The 21177-nt window shown below is 45.0% G+C and overlaps 1 protein-coding gene across 1 annotated transcript in view; it reads left to right on the top strand.

Annotated features, from left to right (window-relative positions):
- Positions 1 to 21177, top strand: part of LOC111871462 — a gene marked incomplete at its 5' end in the record, with an annotated part of 601181 nt that overhangs the window by 201215 nt on the left and 378789 nt on the right. The window contains 1 exon segment of the mRNA XM_023864604.2: positions 12088 to 12190. Within this exon segment, the coding sequence (XP_023720372.1) occupies positions 12088 to 12190 (103 nt within the window).

The following is a 21177-nucleotide window of genomic DNA, read 5'->3' as shown; positions in this document are numbered from 1 at the left end:
TCAGTGCAACGGATACCCACGGCCGTTAATTTCGGTTTTCTAGACCGTAGCCGCTATTTCCTTGAAATAGATCCTCAGTTATTCTCAGNATTTCGGTTTTCTAGACCGTAACCGCTATTTCCTTGAAATAGCTCCCCAATTATCATCACGAGGTTGAGTGGACCCAGTTCCAGCCCCACTACTTCTCAANCTTCTCAGAAAATCTGGTAGGGCCGGGAATCGAGCCCGGAAAACTAACACCGAAAATATTCTCTTCTCCCTGCTGTTTAAAACAAGGCATCTAGAACGTAACATTGAAAGAGTTAAGAACAACTGCGCATCTGGTTGCTTGCTCTGTCACTTTGTAAGAAACCCAGCAGGAGGGATGGACAAACCGTGGCCTGAAGGATATTCCCTTCCTCTTGTTCTTCTGGGGTTGTGGAGGGTTGGGCATCCTTTTGAAAACAGGTAGGAAACTTGGGATGATATTAAACTATGTTATTAAGTGAAGATGCCGATAAGCATAAAAGAATAAAATTTGTTGAGGGATCCCATAAATAAGCAGCAGGAGAGATATTAAATGCGCTGGAACGAAACTCCGCCCTTTATAGGGTGGAAAATAAGGGTTACTTATAATAAGCCATTTGGTGTTACTTCATAAATTACCACAAAGAAAGAATGAAGTTTGATTATTTTCAGGTGGAATAGGATTCTCTACGGATGGCTCATAACCTCCTTGGCATGTGACTGCTCTAAAATTGAACCCCCCCCCCCCATATATGTCATTATTAGATTTATGATAATTGCCTATTCTTTGGCTTCTGGAAGTGGTTTACATGATCAGCTGAGTTTCTTGTGGAGAGGACCGGCATTAATATGGATGCTTCATTTCACGTCAGTTTATTCCGTTACAGCTGCCCGCTTTAGTATTCAAGAGCTCTGCCCACACAGTGTGGCTGTGTGTTCGTGTAATTATTCTCAGAATATACGGCTCTTATTGCCCTAAACAGCATTAACCGATTGATCTTTGTTATGGGGTGGTTGCGTGTTCCCGTGAAGGAAGAACCGACACAGAACAGGCTGTTCTAGGAGTACCTCTCTGGAACTATGTCCGGAAGTGCTCGGAGAATCAGGACACCAGCTATCCTGACTGGGAGCATTCCTTGTCTTCCTGAGTCAATCCAGGCAAATGCTGAGACAGTACAACGACCGCTTTCATTCCATATCCTTTCCAATTCAGCCTCATTCACCAGTTATCTTAGCGTCCGACGGTATACAGTCTCGATACTGAAGATAAAAGGTATAGCGATCCATGGAGGCCCATAGGGTTGTGAGACGTCGAGGCTCCCACATTTTCTCTAGACAGTCGGCTCATAGATGGCGGTAAGGTTGTCAGCCTTACACGCCGGCCGCACTTTAACCGCCAGTTAGATTCCTGGTACTGATTTTTGTTAGAGGCTGAGTCGACCTCAGGGCCATAGTGCGGCTGGAAGGATTAGGTAAATTGAAAAATCCACCTCATTGGGACTCGAACCCGCGACCATCCGGCTTGTAGCGTAGTGCTACAAGCAATTACGCTACCGCATGCACCCTCGGTACTGAAACCGTTGTTAAATAACTCGCGAAAATGAAAGGAACTGAATTTTTGAAGAATTTTTAGGTGAACTTTAGCGACCTCCGTAGTCTAGGGGTAACGTTCCCACCTAATGACTCAAGGTACGCGGGTTCAAACACGGCGGAGGTCATGGAATTTTTAAGGGCGGAAAAATTCAAGGAACAAGTCCTCCGGGAGGGACTTTAAGCCGTGGGTCCCGTGTCGTAGCTTTACGGCACGTAAAAGAACCTCATGTCCCAAGGGGACCACTGAGCGAAATTCAGGACATTTCCCGCCCAACAGTAGTCTCTAACGCCTCTGGTAGATGGGGGAAGCATCAAGAGATACCGCTGAGCCAGTAGAGGCCGAACTCCCTGGCTAAGTCGGGACTGATGGCATGCACCAGCATCGGTAGGGTATAGAGACTGGTAGAATATCACAGGGGGACGTACAATAGACCACTGGTCGCGCTGCATGGGGAAATAGGTGAACTTTGCTTGTCACCACGTAGGATTAAATGGAACGCAGCATTTCAGGGTAATCTACCGAGCAGGAGATTGAGTTGAAGAAAAACACGCGTTGCTTAAGTCGTACACTTCTCTGAATATTCTCAAAGTGACTAAATGAAGAATGGTAAGATTTTTTTTTTCCTTGGCACTACAGCCCCCGTGGGCCTAGGCCTACCTCCATGAACTTCTCCGTTCACGAATGGTAAAATTGCTAGAGCATTAACACGCACAGGGGAAATAAATGATGTAAATAAAAATTTACGGAAATAAACGCCGTATGATTGGAATGATTTGGAAAACTTACATATGGGCGAATAATATTGTCACGTGATACGGTGTGACTGTAGACGAGGTTTGGATTGGTAGTCGGATTTACTGGACACTTTAACACACAGCTCGTGATTACACTTTACAAATCACTATCACGCACAGAATAGTTCTCCGTCACGGTCTTCGCTGCGTTGCTTGGTAGCGGCTTCAATGATGTCCTCGGCTTTCGTGTTCAACAGTTCCTGGCTTCGCTGGCTAGCACCGTTTAGCTGCAGCTCCCGAAATGAACTAAGTGGCTTCCAAGTAACAAACTCACTTAGAGTTGGGTCCTATGTTACGACCAGTCTTTCTTGGAATAAAGCACCCATCTGGGGCTTAACGACCAGATTTTTATTACTGTCAGACAGTTGCTGGTTTATGTGGGGCTCTCTCTCTGACGAGAGGGCGGATTTGTCGTTTAAAATTGCTGTTGGTCCTCACCAGCGCAGTCATTCTCGGGTGCGAGTCCCATGGGACTCGTGACCATATTTTTCTGTCTCAGATTCGAGAATTCCCATTTCGTCTCCTCCGACTCGCATGGCTACGGTGGAGGTATTCGACCCCGCCTCCACACGGGATGAACTCAAAACTCACTTAGAACGTACAGTTGACTCCTTATGTAGTCTTGGCACGGACCGCATAGAAATTCCCTCTCCCAGTAGTTCTGTTCCATCACTTGGCTATCGCACGGACCGCGTAGAGAATACCGTTCCCCAGTTACTCAGTTGTTGCGTGTTACGAATCTGTTGCCCAGAAACGGGCATGTTTGCTGAGCTGTTCCCTAGCAGTGGTTGCCTCTGTTGGCTACATTTCTTGCCTTGAACAAATATTTAAATGGATAATGAAGGACGTGGACTGGATTCATCTGGTCCAAAATATGTTTTGCGTTCCATAAAATGCGATGAATTCCTTGACCAACTGAGTACAGAACACAGATGCGCAGAATTAACAACTATAACCAACTGTGAGGGTTCTAATGAAATCCATTCGTGGACTGTTCTGATAGGTGGACTAGAAACCGTAAGAGCCACAAAAAATAGTGGCGATGAGCAATGTCAGACAAACATTGTTACACTTATATCTCTGTTACAAATCTCCTGGTCGACTGTTGATATAGCGTACACACAACCACGTGATCACTTGCGACCAGCTGGTTAACAGCGCTGCGAATGGGTTTCATTTGAACAAACCTCGTATTGAATTATAGTGTGGTAGAGGAGTGCCGTGCCGGTCACGGTAGCCGAGCGGTCTAAGGCATGCACTGTCTTCGCTCGCTCGGAAGCCGGGATCGTGGGTTCGAATCCCGCCCAAGGCATGGATGCTTGTGTGCGTTTTTCTGTGTGTGTGTACAGGTAGAGAGGCCTTGCGGCGAGCTGATCACCCGCCCAAGGAGTCCTACCGTATGTCCAAGATCTAATAAAACCGAAGTGAAACGGAGAGTTTCATGGATGTAGGCCTAGGCCCAAATGAGGGTTGTAGGGCCAACGAAAAAAAGGAAAAGAGTAGTGCCGTGGATTTAAGCTCCACAAATAAGCCTACCACAAACCTTCATATGGAATGGCAAAGTGGGCAAATGTAAATGTGCATAGGAAAGCCTGTACTGAGTGGAGTTATTTGCTGCCTATGCTTACTTCGCCTGTCCCCGACTCCTGTCATATTCTATGCTTCGTTGTGTAACCTCTGTTGTTAATATCGTAGCACTTGAGTACATACGAGTATATACGCAGTGTTAGGGCATGCAGAGGTTCGCCGGCGTTATCCGGCAAAATGTTCCTTGTTCCTTTGGATGTTCAGTGATGATGAAATGAGATCCATGTTCTTGTCTTGCGGGTTGTGATACCATGTAGTCTGGTAGGTTACTAACGTTTCGGAGGAACGCCTTGACCGTCTTTGAATGGTCAGTATGTAGGTAAGAATAGGTTCTTCCAAGATGTGATGCCATGTAGTTTGGCAGTAGGCACCAACGTTTCGGAGGCAACGGGTTCCTTCGCAACTTAATACGTATCTACCAGACTATACATTCCAGAAGACCGTGATCTTAATACTGTGCCGCGAGGAACCTGCGTTGTAGAACTTCATTGCTGGTCACAGCTATATACAGGGTGTTTCAAGACTTTGGAGCATAACTGCAGGAGGTGATTTCCTAGGTCTTTGTGATTAAAAAAGTTAATATAAATATGTATCCGATTTTGGACGGTTACGGAGTTATGACCGTTTTAAACTCAGAGCATGTACCTCTCAAGTATCGAGATAACGAGAACGCTCTGTCTGTAGCTGGCTGAAAATAGCGACCTGCCAGCTGACAGATGCGGTTCACACGAGGGCGTTTACGGGATTGAAAAAACGGTCATAACTCCGTAATCGTCCAAAATCTGACACATGTTTATATGAACTTTTTTGATTACAAAGACCTAGGAAATCACCTCCTGCAGTTATGCCCTAAAGTCGTGAAACACCCTGTATATGTTGGACGAAGTTGAAATCACATGCGGCCTCGCAACGCGAATGAGCCCACATCCGGAAGTAGATGTTTAGGGGGAAAGAGAAACTTCGCGTCATCTTATTACGAAGATTTCGGTCTAAAAGCTTAAAATGTAGCCAAGGGATGTCAGGACCTGCCTCTGTAATTATGTTTCCGATGTGTTCTGTAGAAGAGGCAACCAGTTGCATCGTGACATGAGACAGTCAGATCTCTGTCGTGACAGAGTAGGAACGGAATGAATTGTTTGAAGAAGAAGAAGAACGCAAGGTGTGTGGCCGTATATTATCAGGCTGTAATTTCCAAATGGATGTAGCACCGCGCTTTTTGCCGCGTTATTAAAGTTAATTGAGAGAAAGTACACGGACACCTGTTTTATGCTTGTGTCGCTTACCGCGCGCCGCCCGTTACGTCTCTTTGGCATTTTGTCTTAGAAAGTTGAATCAACCACGTGACCGCCGATAGCCCCCGGAGACGCAGTTCAGCTTTTCAAATGTTACAACACAAGACGTACCCCACTTTCGAGAAAGATACGATAGAGGTGTATGTTGTTAGTCTTTATATTTCTTTTGCAGATAACTCCATTTTTATTTCTTTCACTATGGCTCTAAAACCATTTGGACTTCGGCCGCTTTTTTCAGTTTCTTAATCCTAAACACAGGGTGTTGAGGGGAATATTTGGACCGAAGAGGGATTAAGTGACAGGAGGTTGGAGAAAACTGTATAATGAGGAGCTTCATAACTTGTACTCTTCTCCAAGTATAATTAGAATAATCAAGTCAAGGGGGATGAGGGGGGCAGGGCATGTAGCACGAATGGGGGAGACGAGGAATGCATATAGGTTATTGGTGGTAAAGCCAGAAGGAATGAGACGACTGGGAAGACTAAGGCGTAGGTGGGTGGACAATATTAAAATGGATCTTAGAGAGATAGGATGGCATGGTATAGATTTGATTGATCTGGCTCAGTATAGGGACCAATGCAGGACTCTTGTGAACACGGTAATGAACCTTCGGGTTCCATAAGATACTGGGACATTCTTGAGTAGCTGCAGATTTGGCTTCTCCTGAGGAAGGGCTCAGCTCCATAAGTAAGTAAATCCTAAGCACAGTCGGTAGGACTCTTTGGACGGGGGATCAGCCCGTTGGAAGGCCGCTGTCTACACGGATTTACGCACAAGGACAACCGTGCCTCGAGTGGGATTCGAACCCACAATCCCAATGTTAGAGCGGGCGAAGATGGTTCGTGCCTTAGACCGCTCGGCCACTGTGATCGGGATTTAACTCCCTGACTCACGAATTGGATCTAAATCGTATTTATATATTCAGTTCGTACTTCGCAAGGAACATCGTTATGTCTCCATTACACAAAGGAATCCATTAATGCTGTTGCGGGAAATAATCTCTTTTTGCTTTGAGAATCGAACGAAATAAGTAAAGTGTTCGAGAGAAATGCAGAATTTCTGGATACCAAAGTAGCTGGTACAGAAAATAGCCACTGTGCTTTGAAGGATGTAAGTTACAAACGAGTTCTGCATTCACGTTTGCTTCATGTATCAGTTATTTTTGTACAATAAGCCGTTTCTTGAGATATTTGGAAGATGTTCTAGTGGACCGACAGGGGACAAATTAAAATTTTCCGACATCTTTTTTTTTTTCCTTTGCACTACAGTCCCAGTGGGCCTAGGCCTACCTCCATGAACTTCTCCGTTCACTTCGGTTTTCCTAGATCTTACACATTCGGTAGGACTCCTTGGGCGGGTGATCAGCTCGTCGCAAGGCCTCTATCTGTACATAATCACAGAAAAACGCAAACACACAAACTAAACATCCATGCCTTGAGTGGGATTCGAACACACGATCCCGGTTTCCAAGCGAGCAAAGACAGTACATGCCTTAGACCGCTCGGCTACCGTGACCGGCTTTCCGACATCTGCCGTGACTAAATAAGTCAGGGGAAGGAAATCGTCCTTGAGAAGCTGATAGTTACTGAAAGGGTCAGGGATGTTCCTAACCGTGTTCACAAGAACTGGCTGGGAGGTTGACGGGCTGTAACTACGAGTAAGACCGTCTTGTAAATCCATCCACACCCAGTAATCCCTGTCTGAGTAGTGGGCTGGGTAAAATCCACCGGCCACTCTGTTGAAAAGGGCCTAGACTAAAATCACGAATATTATATTGTAGCATCCTGTTGCGCCTCATTTATTATTCAACAGATGTCACTGGTTCACCGTCTTACGTTCAACCCGCTTACATACAGTGCGTCTTTTAAACCTTATTTAAAAGCTTCTGTACATTGCACTACATGTTTCAAGCGACATTGGTCATCATCATGTGTTTAAAAATTGTTGGCCGAAACTGCTTTGCATCCGTTTTGTGATTCTGATATTTGATGCATAGTCCCACCTGCGTGCTCGTGTATCGGTAACATAAATTAAAATCATATGTTAGTGTTTGTGTATAGCGCGTGTCTGTGTTCCAGATGATACTCGTTTGTATACTTACTTCATTCCTTTTGTTTTGTGTGTCTAGACTATCGGGACACACCACACAAGAGAAAGAGGCACCCTTAATTACTTACTTACTCATGGAGTTGAGCCCGGATGTCCCGGATTCGATTTCCGGCCCTACCAGATTTTCGGGGAAGTAGTGGGTCTGGAACGGGGGGTTCACTCAGCCTCGTGATGATAATTGAGGAGCTTTTTCAAGGAAATGGCGGCTCCAGCCTAGAAACCCGAAATTAACGGCCGTTGGGATTCGTTGTGCTGACCACGCGACATCCTCCATCCGCTAAAGTTGGCACTAAACTTCGCCGACAACCGGCGGTTGCTCGGTCGGTATAGTTCTCTTGTGGACTGCAGGCCACGGAGTTCGTTTTTGTTCTCCTTTAGGGCACGGTTTCAAATGGATCATCGTGTACTAGGTTTCATATTCTAGGGTTCTGGTAGCGTGCTGCTGGGAACGTAAAGTATACCTTGAACCACACTCACCCCCCGGAACAGTGCCTTCTGCCCTGCAGTCAAAATTTAGACGGAATTTAATGAATTAAAACAGCGAGCCTTCTGTAATGTAAACATAACCCAAGCGGTTAGTCGCTGGCTTCCCGATCCCGGGTCTGGTCAAGTGGGATTTGTGGTGGACAAAGTGGCGCTGGACGGGTTTTCTCCGAGTACTTCGTTTTCCCCTGCCAATCTTCATTCCACCAAATTCTCCATCATCACAATCACCCGGGGCAGGCTACAATAGGCCAATCAGTGGCCGCCGTGCCGAGTGAACCCAGTTGGACTCCACCCCCCACTAAGCGAATTTAATTTTTTTAATGTAAACATAAAATAATTTTATGGTGATATATTATCCAAGAAAAGTTTCCCCCCCCCCAGTCGTTGACTCATCACGAGAGTTCACGTTATGTCTAGTGTGACGGATGTTTTACGAGAATTCAATTCGCAAGGTCTCTGCATCAAATCCTAGTGCTAGCTGTTCTAAGTGAAGGAAACCCCCATANCTGGGGAAGTCTATCACTACCCTCTCCTCAGCAAGGACGGAGACATCGCTACAAGGATATTACACAACAGAATTGTCACACCACAACTGCACCAATGGAGTAAACCGTACACAGATTATTGCCCTTGGTTCCAAGGAACTCCTGGAACCATAGACCACCTGTGCTCGACTGCACCTGTCACAGGTTCTGGAACCGTTTAGCCAAGATACTCCACAAATTGCTAGGACCCCACCCACTGCTGAAGTAACTTGTACTCTTAGGTCGCGCCATAACTCAAGCGGTTAGTCGCTGGCTTCCCACCGCGGCGGCCCGGGTTCGATCCGGTGTCTGGTAAAGTGGAATTTGTGGTGGACAAGTTGGCGCTGGGGCAGGTTTTTCTCCGAGTACTTCGGTTTCCCCTGCCAATCTTCATTCCACCAATTGCTCCACAATCACCCTCATCTATCATCTTGGGCTGGTACAATAGGCCAGAAGTGGCCGCAGTACAAGGGACTTAGTCCCACCCCACTAGCAATAAAAAAAGACTTGTACTCTCAGTACCACCCCACAACAACTCGCCAACTGCTTTCGGATACTGGCCTAAGTAACAGGTAGAAGATATGCACGTGGCAGTGAACCACACCCACCGCCAGACATCAGACTATCAGCGCATGCTCCGCATGAGTTTGCAATACCAGTTGTACACAGAGATGCACTGCAGCATGTGGGCAAATGATGTGACTACATTCAGAGGCTACTGGTTGTACAGGGACATCCTCGGGAAGGAAAAATTATACTCAGAGGACAGATTTAGAGACCATCATGCATTCCATCAGACTGTCCCTCAGATGCAGTCCATAACCATCAAATTTTATAATTGTTGTATTTATTACGTATAAATTTTAATTTTGCTTAATAATAAAATCATTACCAGAAAAATCTGTCTATATGTCTATCTATCTATTTATCTATCTGTCTGTCCGTCCGTCCGTCCGTCCTGCTGGTTCGCTGTATATATTATTTATATTTGTCTGCCTTAATCTATCTCTCTATTCTTTTTTCTTTTTGTTTTTATTCTGTATTTTTTAAGCCAAAACAGTTCCTCATTCAGAGTGGTTAAGGAAACACTGAAATAATTTGCTAAAAGCCGGCATATAAAACTCTGTGTGTAGTGGCTTTTTTTTTCCTGGAAATACGGTGTAGAAGTTGCAGAGCAGAGGGATTTTCGGTAGGATTAATCAGTGCAAGATTATGTCATTAGCTAAGTTAGGTAAGAGAGTATACGAAACGTTTTAATCATGCAGGACAGGACCAGTTTTATTAATCTCTCGGTGTGTTATACATTTCCACGGTTTTCAGTTTGTTACTGTTAATAGGCACGCTACTGAGACATTGGAAAGCCACTACAGTTGATTTCCTTGGTTGGCTGTTGCCATGGTGACTGCAGTTGGATGCTTTGCGTCACGGGGAGTAAAATGAAACATATGCAGTGGTTTTAAAATGTGTTAATTATCATCAACTGTATGGTTTAGGCTGCTCTGAAGCCATGTTCCGGCTACAGGCTTTAAAACTGTAATTATTAAATTCAAAACTGTTCTCTCCGTCCTTTGCCTCGACGTCATTAGTGTCTTCTGCTTCTGGATCTGTACTCTGGAAGTACATTAATAGAACTGTTTTGCTCCTTTTGTTCCCCGGGTGCGGTAGCCACTTGATTTGATAATCTGGAATTAAGGAATTTATGTGAACGGTTTGTAGTTCCCCTGTTACATCTTCTTTCGTGTCTGGGATCGATCAGTCGCTATCCCAACACGGTCGTCAGGAAGCGCATTCCCGCATTTTCCAATGTACCTTCTTGGTGCTTGTCAGATCCGTGAGTTAGATCTGATCTCAAGCCTGGTTAAGAAAGGAGGCGGGGGAGGAGAACACGTTAAAAGATGGGGGGTCTCAGCTGACCCGGCTGTCAGTATCCGCAAGGGACCCTCGCCCGGGATTGTGGGTGAAGTGTCCAACGATGGTTGAGTCATGAATTAATGTCCAACAGGGACAATATGGGGAGGCGGACGGAAGGAGCAACCCTCTCTCAGGAGATAAAAATATGAAGAGAGGTTGCGAGTCGCGCTACCCTTGACCTACGCAGCTGTGCGCCGATCCTGCGCACTGGGCAACTTATTTTGGCTCGCCTACTTCAGGATATGATATACGAGACAGAGAACATAAGGCGAAAAATATTAATATTTAATAAATTACACATGTATTTCTTTTTACGCCGGAAACTGATCCCTGAACTCCTGTTAATGTAACCTTGTGCCATCATGAGGCACTATAATACATAAACTCCGTGGTCTTAGTTCGCAAATGAACTATACCGACAGAGCGACCGACGCTTGTCGGCGAAGTTAGTGCCAACTTTAGCGGATAGAGGGTGTTGCGTGGTCAGCGTAACGAATCCCCACGGCTGTTAGTCTCGGTTTTCTAGATCGGAGGGGCTATTCCCTTGAAGTCGCTGCTCAGTTATCCTCACGAGGCTGAGTGGACCCCGTTCCAGACTCACTACTTCTCAGAAAATCTAATAGCGCCGGGAATCGAACCCGGACCTCTGGATTTGTAGCCAGGAACTCAGACTGCAGAGGCGGTCACTATAATACATAGACCTAGATACTTTAAATGCATTAAAATATTCCACTTTGCCCCCTCTCTCACAAATATTCGGTTACGAGGCGCTTCGCTTGGGATCACATACTCACAATCCAGTCATAACATGAAGTACAAGTTTCGAGGAGATGCTGAGGTAGTCATGTTTCATGAAATGACAGCTGATGAGAGAGAGAGAGAGAGTTTATGGCTGGCAGATTCATCTACCGGCCTGTCATCAGCATGTGTGTTACCACAGTCTCATTCAGCATTGCAGGGCGTGGTAGGCTTGTGATCAGTAAGACGCGAGGAACTGAGTGTTTGCCCTAGTTTTGTGTCGCACAAAGAGGAACGGGGTACTAAGGAGAATACTCAGGGAAAACTGCTTAGTGATGAGCTTCATAAGTTGTATTCTTCACCAGATATTGGAGCCGTGATCACGTTAAGAAGTATGACATGGCCGGAGGATGTACCAAGCGTAGAAAAAAATGAGAAATTCATAAAATTCTGGTAGAAAATTCTGATAGCAAGAAGCCGTGGAGGATCTGAGGCGTAGGTGCAGACTGACATTACAGTAAAATGGAGCAAAATTAAACAGGACTGGACGTTGCTGACTGGAATTATCTGACCCAGAACAAGCTCCAGTGGCGGTCTCTTGTGGATACGGAAATAGTCCCGAATTCCATAAAATGCGGTGATTATATTGAGTGGCTGAGTTAGGGTTAACAAGCGGTTAGTCGTTGGCTTCCCACCGCGGCGGCCCGGGTTCGATCCCGGGTCTGGTCAAGTGGGATTTGTGGTGGACAAAGTGGCGCTGGGGTAGGTTTTCTCCGAGTACTTAGGTTTCCCCTGCCAATCTTCATTCCACCAACTGCTCCACAGTCACCCTCACCTATCATCTGGGGCTGGTACAGTAGGCCAGAAGTGGCCGCAGTACAAGGGACTTACTCCCACCCCACTAGCAATAAAAATAAATAGGGTTAACTACTGAAGCATGATTCTGTTAAGTTGAGTTAGTAGTCCATAGTTAAAGGAATACCAGCGATAAATATGCTTCATGTCTCTTTTGTCTCCTGTTTTGTACAGTGTAATTATCTCTTTAGGTTGCTGCGGGACAAGACGGCAACTGATGACGAGTTCGTAGAGTTCTGCAAACTGCGTCGGGGAGCTGCGCGGGACACACTCGGAGCGCTTCTGGACTTACCGGTGAGTTCAGTCATATAGGAATATTTTAAAAAGTATAGTGCACACTTCACAGACACATCTGGCAGACGGAATTGTAAGTGAAATTCGAGTAATTAAAACTAAATGAAGTCTTCCCTTGTAATACAAAAACAAACTCCCTTGTTTCAGTCCGCAAGCGAACTATACCGACCGAGCAACCGCCGCTTGTCTGCGAATTTAGTGCCAACTTTAACGGATAGAGGGTGTCGCGTGGTCAGCTCAACGAATCCCCACGGCCGTTAATTTCGGTTTTCTAGGCCGGAGCCGCTATTTCCAAATCCCAAAAGACTGCTTTCTTCATAGTCACCGCCGTGAAAGCCTCGAATCTTACATAAGTATTTCTTGATGTCTCGGGACAGAACTACAGCATAAAGATAGACAGTAAATCTTTTTAAAGAGAGGCAAAGTTCAAGTGCTGGGGATCGACAATAAGAAATCGAAAATTGAATCATGAGAAAACTACAATCAACCTACGCCGTTTGTAGCTTCACTTCTGACTACTCCATGTTCTGTGCTGATTCTCACCTTGCACTGCTGCTACGTCTAGATATCTTCTTGGGTGTCGGCTCGTCCACCTTGTAGAACGGGTAGGTATTTGGGAAGGTAGGGAGGATTTTTTGGCGCCAGTAAGCATACGTGAGGAGCTTACAGTTGAGGTAGTGTCTGCACAGGTCAGCTGGTCTGCTCGTGTATGTGTAGAGCTGATATCTAGTCTCAGGGGCGTATAGGCTTCACTCTGGAAGAACTGTTGCTAACCACTTTGTGCGAACGCCAGTTCCGTTACACACAAGGTTTTATTTGTTGTTTTCCGTGCTTTTAATACCAATTGAGTTACTTCTTAACACTGGCTTAATTATCCGTTCGTAATACTATGTTTGTTCTTGCACCACTCGAATTTAATGTAACTCACTTTTGCTTTTCCTAATGAAAAAAAAAAACACCGTGGCCTGTAATTTTTGTTTTGAAGATTTTCTGTCATCTGGGATATAACGCCATGTAATGGGGCGGAAGTCTTCGTGCTGATTTTGTACTCGGCTTACTCTTCAGCCATGGAGAGGGCGACTTCTTCGGACTACACGGCCTGACGTCACTGAGACTTTTCACCGCCGTACTCTGGGGCAAACCTAGGGCCGGCCTCGATACCGTGAGGCTCCTTCGCACGGGATGAAGTTGCCGTGGCATTAGGCTGATCGCATCTAAGGCCGAGGTTAGGAATGCATTGAGCTATACTCAGATCCCCATACGGTTTAATCACATGATTCTTAATCAAGCACAGGGATGTGAAGGTACTGCCTCTTAGTTACAACCAGTTGGTTCATTGTGTCCGTCTTACTGACTTCCTGTAAGGTAACAAACAGTGTGCGGCATTCTGGAATTCCTGCATGAAAATGATGGTTACCATATAGTACCATCCGGCCGTGCGCTAGTCCGGCACATCCAGTAATCCGGCGTCAGGCGCCAGACAGGTATCCGCGACCTTGTGCAGGTTTCTACAGGCAGCAGAGGCTGACTTGTGTTCAGTCTAGCTTGACAAACTGATTTATTTAGACCCCCGCTAGCACACAGTGTTTCAGGTCTTCCTGGACAGTACTCTTCATGCAGCGGTGGATTTCATGTGTGCTGAAGATGTACAGTTCTGACAAACGTGAACATAAAACTTTAATTTTAAGTGCTAATTCGGAAGTAATTAAGAAACTTGACAAGGGTCAAATAGTTTGGCTAAAGCGCACGATGCTGGACTTGCTACGATATATTATATCAGGAAAAATAAAGGAATAAAATAAATTTGTTCCGACTGTTTCCAGTAATCCGTCATTTTTGGTAATCCGGCGATACCTTGGTCCCATATACACGTATGTCGGATTACCAAGACTGTACTATAATGAAATCGTCCCTTCATATAGGCAGATGGTATTATTAAACGTTTTAAGAGTGAGCAGTATGCGAAGCTCGACCTACACAACGGATCCACCTGTAGAAACCCACTAACCGCGAGGTTACGGTTCGGTACGAAGCACATGGGTGGGTTTACCTATATTGTACCTCGGGAATGTCAGACTAGGTGAGATATTACACGAGGAGCACATTGTGTAAGCAACTGAAAACCCGCTCCGTTTAACTCTTCGTAACTTATTCATGAACTTGGAAGTAAAGCCAAAGAAAAGATATCCTACTGCTTTATGCATGTCTGAATTTTTTCAGTTACCTTTCAAGTGAAGTTAATGAGTTAGAGGGGACGAACAACAAAACACATAATTTAAACACAGAAGTACCCTTCGCAGGATAACCTTGTATTAATAATTCTATAACCACTTTCGTACCTTGTTATTATGAGCCATAATATTTAGCACTTGGCACGAACAGTGCCATGAATATATTTGCTTTGCTGAAGATGCTGTAGGCCGGTATAGAGTACGTTCCAGTATTCAGGAATTGGCGCAGCCTTAAAAATTGAAAACAGGTTGTAGACACGAAGAAAGCAGGCTTCTGGGATTTGGCACCGTGTATAAGTGGTGTTAACCGACGTTCCTCCGAAACGTCGGTTAACACCGCTTATACATGGTGCCAAATCCCAGAAGACTGCTTTCTTCATAGTCACCGTCGTGAAAGCCTCAAATCTTACACAGGTTGTAGACACGTTGAACCAAGTATGTAACGAGTTGGAATCGTAGTTCCTAAATCTCGCCTGGTATTATCGCGGTGAAGTGGCCAGAACATATGGCTAAAAGTCTGTGAAGAAAAATGTATGCAGTGTTCGGCTGGAAAACTTGGAAAAGTGTCAAGGTACAACCTAGGGGAATGTCTAACGATTATATTAAAGTGGATCTTGGAAAAAGAAATTGTGAACACAGGTGTATCTGTTTCCGTCACCACAGCGTCTGTATGGATATGTACTACATGTTTCAGTCATCCTTCAGAGTGCCCACTCACTACCGCCTCCATTGCACATCCTTACATTAGCCAGTGTTTGCAATGTGTATATTTTGTGTTGTCCGCTTGATATATTGTGGTCTAAAGCTATTGTATGCGTCCTTGTTAAATGTTTAATATTTAAATTATTGGATTTTTTTAGAATGTTAATTGAATTCTGAAGTCATTTTAACGTAATATAAAATTTGTGCTCATTCCTTATATGTATTTATTTTATTTCCGGTTATTTTGGCGTTTTGTAGATGCAGATTTTTTACAGCTTAATGTGTGTTTTTTGTGCTTAGAAGCAGGTTATCGTCTTGCTTTTCGTTCTTCAATTCTTTTTTTTATGTGGAATTCTTTTTGGTTGTGATCTGAGATTTGAATTATGTTATATATTAAGTTGTCCCTGTGCTTAGCTAATTAAGCACTATGCCATGAAGGCGTATGGGGGAATGGATGTATAGATCCAAAGTTTCTTGACATCTACACTAGTTAGTGGTGAGTGGTCAGCTTTACGCCCCGGCCACTTTACTGCCGGGAAAAGAGCCCCCGGAACCCATTGAATAGGAAGTTGGGTGGACCCCAGAGCGGGTTTGGAGAACGTGGAGGAGAGAAAATTCTTGACCCTACCGGAACTCGAACTCTGACTCTTCTGTTGTCCAGCCCGTAGACAGCCGCTATCCCGTATTCGTGTTTCTGATCGTGGGGTTCTTCGTAGTTGTTTCATTTTCTGTTCTGGTAGTGGATGATGAAGAAAAATTAAGACGACAAGGTAAGAATAACCACGCCGTTTCGTTACATTACACTGAGAGACAAATGCACGTAAAATTTTTGCGGCTTACTCTTGACAACAAAACTGCAGCGAACTCCTCAAACATTGCTGAATTTCTGAAAGAGAAATCGGTGCAACGCAACCTCCTCTTTCAGTATTATCTTCTCGACTTGCTCCTCGCGCGTTTCCTCGTAGCGTTCACGTTTAATCACGTGATGCAGCATATCTCCCTACTTCACTCTATAAATAAAATAAAACAAATTCCGTGGCCTGTAGTAAGCAAGCGAACTATACCGACCGAGCGACCGCCGCTTGTCGGTGAAGTTTGAACTTTTGCGGATAGAGAGTGTCACGTGGTCAGCGCGACGGATCCCCACAACAGTTAATCTCGGTTTTCTAACTGGAAGGGGCCGCAGAACGTTAAATTCCTTTATATGTAACAGGATAGATTGTCAGTCAGTCCAGCTTTATACTGGTGCATTAAGAAACAAATTACTAAACATATGTCGGTACTTTTGACAGGGCTTTTCCTGTAGGAATGTCATTGTGTTCTTCAGCCAGATGCTTAAAACGTACTGCCTTGGAATTTTAAAGAGCCTACAACCTTAAAATTGAAGGGTGTATTATTATTGAGTGAAATCTCCGTTTCTGAAGACCGATCGCAGGGGCGGGGTTCGACAGGGCGAGGTGACGGGCTTTCTCATCTCATGAACAATGACAATCGGAGTTGAACATTACCGGGGCGTGCCCCAGTTTGGTGATAGCTCTCCTCCTGACGCGATGCGTTGGGCAAATGTCGACTAGCCCTTAGTTTCCGTGAAAGTGTCGTATTACTCAACCGTTTAAAACACAGTAGTACCTATACGCGACATCGACTCTAACATTAAGAACTGTTTTTTTTCCTTGCAGAGGGTATTCATGCGTTTCTTGCGACTCGAAATAAACAGGGATTATTATCCCAAGCAGCATTCATTGACTAACCTTTTTGTTGGCGGTGCTGTGTGTTTCGTGTGAGGTAGAACTGAATTTTTAACAACGTGTAAATGAATTTCATTCCTCACAGAGGGATTGAATTGAAATGTATTAGAAATTTAAGCCACTGCGAGCAAGGATGACAGAAAAAAGAATCATCATTAGTAAAAAAAACGATAAAGTTGTCCCTTTTCTTAACTAATTAAGCACTACTCCATGAAGAAGTATGGGGGAGTAGATATGTAAACTCACGTCTTTTAACCTCGGTACTAGTTAGTGAGTGGTCAGCTTCACGCCCCTGCCATTTTATCACCGGTGAAAGAGTCCCCGGTACCCATGGGATAGTAGGCTGGGTGAGCTCCAGCGCTGGTTTGGGCGACGTGGAGAAAAGAAAATTCTTGCCCCTACCGGGACTCGAACTCCGATTCTTCGGTGGTCCAGACCGTAGCCAGTCGCTATGCCAACTGCGCTGTCCCGGCTCTCATCATCATCGTTCAGTAGTGTTTGTTTTAGGCTGTGTTCTTTATCGTTATGTTTATTTTAAAACACTGTACGAGATGTTCGAAGTTCCTGGACTAGGTAAAAAACAAATGCTGGCTTAACTTACTGAATTTTGGCTGTCATCTCCTGCAAAATGGTCCCCTTGGGAACGCATACAGCGATCCCGCCGTTTTCTCCACACTTCAAAAGGACCGTGGAAGTCACTTCCCTTAATGCTGTCGAGTGCCGCTTGTGGTTCCCTTTGGGTGTCAGACACTATTTCAAAACGTCGTCCCTTCAGTTTCACTTTCAATTTGGAAACAAAGCTAATCACAGGGGGCCAAGTCCTGCGAGTAGGGAGGATGGGAAGCGATAACCATGTTGCTGTTAGTCACAAACTCTGTGGTCTTCAGGGACGTGTGGGCGATCGCGTTGTCGTGATGACGGAGCAATGCGGCGCATGTAAAAATTTTCAGTTAAGATCTCCTGTCAAAATCCATAACTGATCCCAACGGTGTCTGCAAGCTCATGGATTGTTCGGCCACGGTTTTCACTGTTGAATTCTCTAATTTTTTTCAGCATTTTCTGTTGTGTTACTGATGCTTTGCGGAAGTGTGGCCTTGGCCTCCCGTATCTTTTTCACAGAGGCAGTTGCAACAGTAACAGTCCGGGAACTTTCCGATACCACCTCGTAAAAATTAATAATAGCGACATTTATTACTTGTGTTTGTGGAAAGTCTTTTTGTATTTTGAGGAAATAACATTCATTTCATAGGACTCAGGACAATATATGGATCTAAGAAGACTAGTATAGGATAAGTGTTACATAGCGAGGAACTTCGTGATGTGGAGAGGTCGTCTAGTTTGTTAGGAAAAAGAAAGCTAGACTTGTACGATGGACGAGGCATGTCACTTGCGCCTTAAGAGAGGAAATGCATGTAGGATTGCGTTACGGAGACCACTTGAACAAGCTTCGACATGGAAGAGAGAAGAATTTGAGAATATTGTTAAAATTAATTTTAGAGTAGACCCTCCAAGTTGTGAGGATTTGCAATGAATGTAACTGGCTTAGGATTGTGTCCAGCGGCGGTCTTCGGGTATAGTGGCGTTAGTCATGGGGTTCTGCTACCAGATAGGAAGGATGGGAAGTGTAACTGGTTCAGGATCGTGTTCAGTGGCGGTCTGTGGTGTTGAACATTTGGGGACCAAGTTAATACGTAATACGGATCTTAGAAGATGTCTTATGACTATATGGGATGGATGGAACTGTCTTAGGATCGAGTCCAGTGATGGGTTTTGGTATTAGTGGTGTTGAACCTTCGGGTTCTGTTACCAGAGAATTAAGCAAATAGTAAGGTGGAGCCTGTCTGTGAGGATTGGCGATAGAACTGGCTGAGAATCTTGTCCGTCGGCTGCCTGTGTTATAAGCGGAATTGAACCTTCGGGTACTGGTATCAGAGAGTTAATTACATATAGTAAGATACATTTTGTAGAATAGGTTGTGAGGATAGAAGATGGGTGGAATCGCTTCAGAATTATGTCGTGTCAGGTTTTGTTATTAGCGGTGTTGGACTTTCTGGTCTCACTACCAAAGAATTGGGAAGATTAAGAAGCTCGTCACCACTGCTGGTCTTTATCAGATCACGGGTTCACATCCAGTACGAATTTCCGGGACCTCTGATTTACAATTTTCTTCACTTTTAAAACCGAGCGACCAGCGCTTGTTGGCGAAGTTAGTACCAACTTTAGCGGATAAAGGGTGTCGCGTGGTCAGCGCAACGGATCCCCATGGCCGTTAATCCCGGTTTTCTAGACCGGAGCCGCTACTTTTCCATTTAAGTAGTTCCTCACGAGGTTGAGTGGACCCCGTTCCAGAACCACTACTTCACAGAAAATCTTGTAGCGCCGGGAATCGAACCCGGGGCCTTTAGATCTGTAGGCAGGAACTCTTACCCCTAGACCACAGGAGCGGTATAGTTCGCTTGCGGACTAAAGCCAAGGAATTTGTTTTTGTTTGTTCACTTTTAAAATGAAGTCCGAAACAAATGATCTGTTTACCAGGAACTGAATCAGAAAATATATTGCGTGACCAGCCGGTTAATATTGCTTAGTGATGTAATCACACTTTAGTGTCGCGTTAATAGAAAACACACAAATATAATCTGTGGGCTATATACAGAGTTTTTAATGTTAAAGCAGTGGGTAAAAGTAAAGTAAAAGTAAACCTATCCCTGTACCAGGCCATGCAGGCCCATAGGGTTGTGAGACGTTGAGAGTCCCACATCATCTAGACAGTCGGCTCACAGATGGCGGTAAGGTTGTCAGCCATACGCGCCGGCCGCGCTTTACTCCCCAGGAAAATTATTTAATTAATTCCTGGTACTCATTTCTGTTAGAGGCTGAGTCGACCCCAGGGCCATAGTGCGGCTGGAAGGATTAGGCCAATTGAAAAAAAATCCAATGACCTCATCGGGACTTGAACCCGCGACCTTCCGCGCCTCAACCAACTACGTTAAAGTAGTGGGTACACATAGTAAACACTGTTCCTTGAAAGGCTAATGAAACTTATTAAAGCATGTTAATAGTGGATTGATGCATTTTGCACTTGCGCCGACCATTGTTGGTTGCAGTTATATTGTTAGACGGCAGCGGTTCCAAGGTTCCAGCTTACAGTGATTGTTGCAGTTTTATAAATCCTTCACCATTTGATGAATGGGCGCTTAACTCTGTTCAGATCCAACCCACCTGAATCTCAGCACACCGACAGGTTTAAACCTGAACTAAATTATGCCGACCTTCATTAGTCTCACAACTTTCCTTGTATTATACCAGCATCATGAGTTCTGATGTTATGTGTTATAAATATCTCAAGTTAAAGCCATGTGATCAACCGCGATAAACTGGATGTTGTTGCTTGGTAGGACAGTGAAAGTGTCGGGCTGTTATTAAGCACGTATCCGGCTCGATTCATGATTGGGGTATCAGGTATCCTGATTACGGTCCCCCCCCCCCCCCATTTCTTGCAGACTTATGTCTAAGTACCGAACCAATCCCTATATTCAAGATCAATTGTTACTGAAGTCCTCGAACTTGGAACGAGAAAGAAGTGAATGAACGAGTAAAGAAAGCTGAAACTCTCCCTGTAACAGGCCGTGGGGACCCGAGGGATTGTGATACGTACGTCGAGGCTCCCACATTTTGTAGACATTTCAACTCACAGATGGCGGTTAGGTTCTCAGCTTCACGCGGCAAGATATTCCTGTAACAGGCCGTGGAGGCCAGAAGGATTGTGACACGTCGAGACTCCCACATTTTGTAGACATTTCAGCTCACAGATGGCGGTTAGGTTCTCAGCTTCACGCGGCAAGATATTCCTGTAACAGGCCGTGGAGGCCCGAAGGATTGTGATACGTCGAGGCTCCCATATTTCGTAGACATTTCAGCTCACAGATGGCGGTTAGGTTCTCAGCTTCACGCGGCAAGATATTCCTGTAACAGGCCGTGGAGGCCCGAAGAATTGTGAGACGTCGAGGCTCCCATATTTTCTAGATAATCAGCTCATAGATGGGGGTTAGGTTGTTAGCCTTACGCGCCGGCCGCCTTTTGTTCCCCCCTCCCCCCCCCCAGTAAGATCCCTGGTACTCATTTATGTTAGAGACTGAGTCGACCATAGGGTCATAATGCGGTTGAAAGGATTAGTTCAACAGAAGAATCCAGTGAGATTAGAAATCGAACCGGTGACCTTCCGGCTTGTAGCATAGTGCCTATGCACATTGCCGCGTGTCCCCCCCCCCCGAATGTACGTACATAGTGAGGAGCTGTAACGGTTCAC

Source organism: Cryptotermes secundus, unplaced genomic scaffold (assembly GCF_002891405.2).
Source record: "Cryptotermes secundus unplaced genomic scaffold, Csec_1.0 scaffold465, whole genome shotgun sequence".
In the NCBI taxonomy this organism is placed as follows: Eukaryota; Metazoa; Arthropoda; class Insecta; order Blattodea; family Kalotermitidae; genus Cryptotermes; species Cryptotermes secundus.
This window is presented reverse-complemented; position numbering and strand designations above follow the sequence as displayed.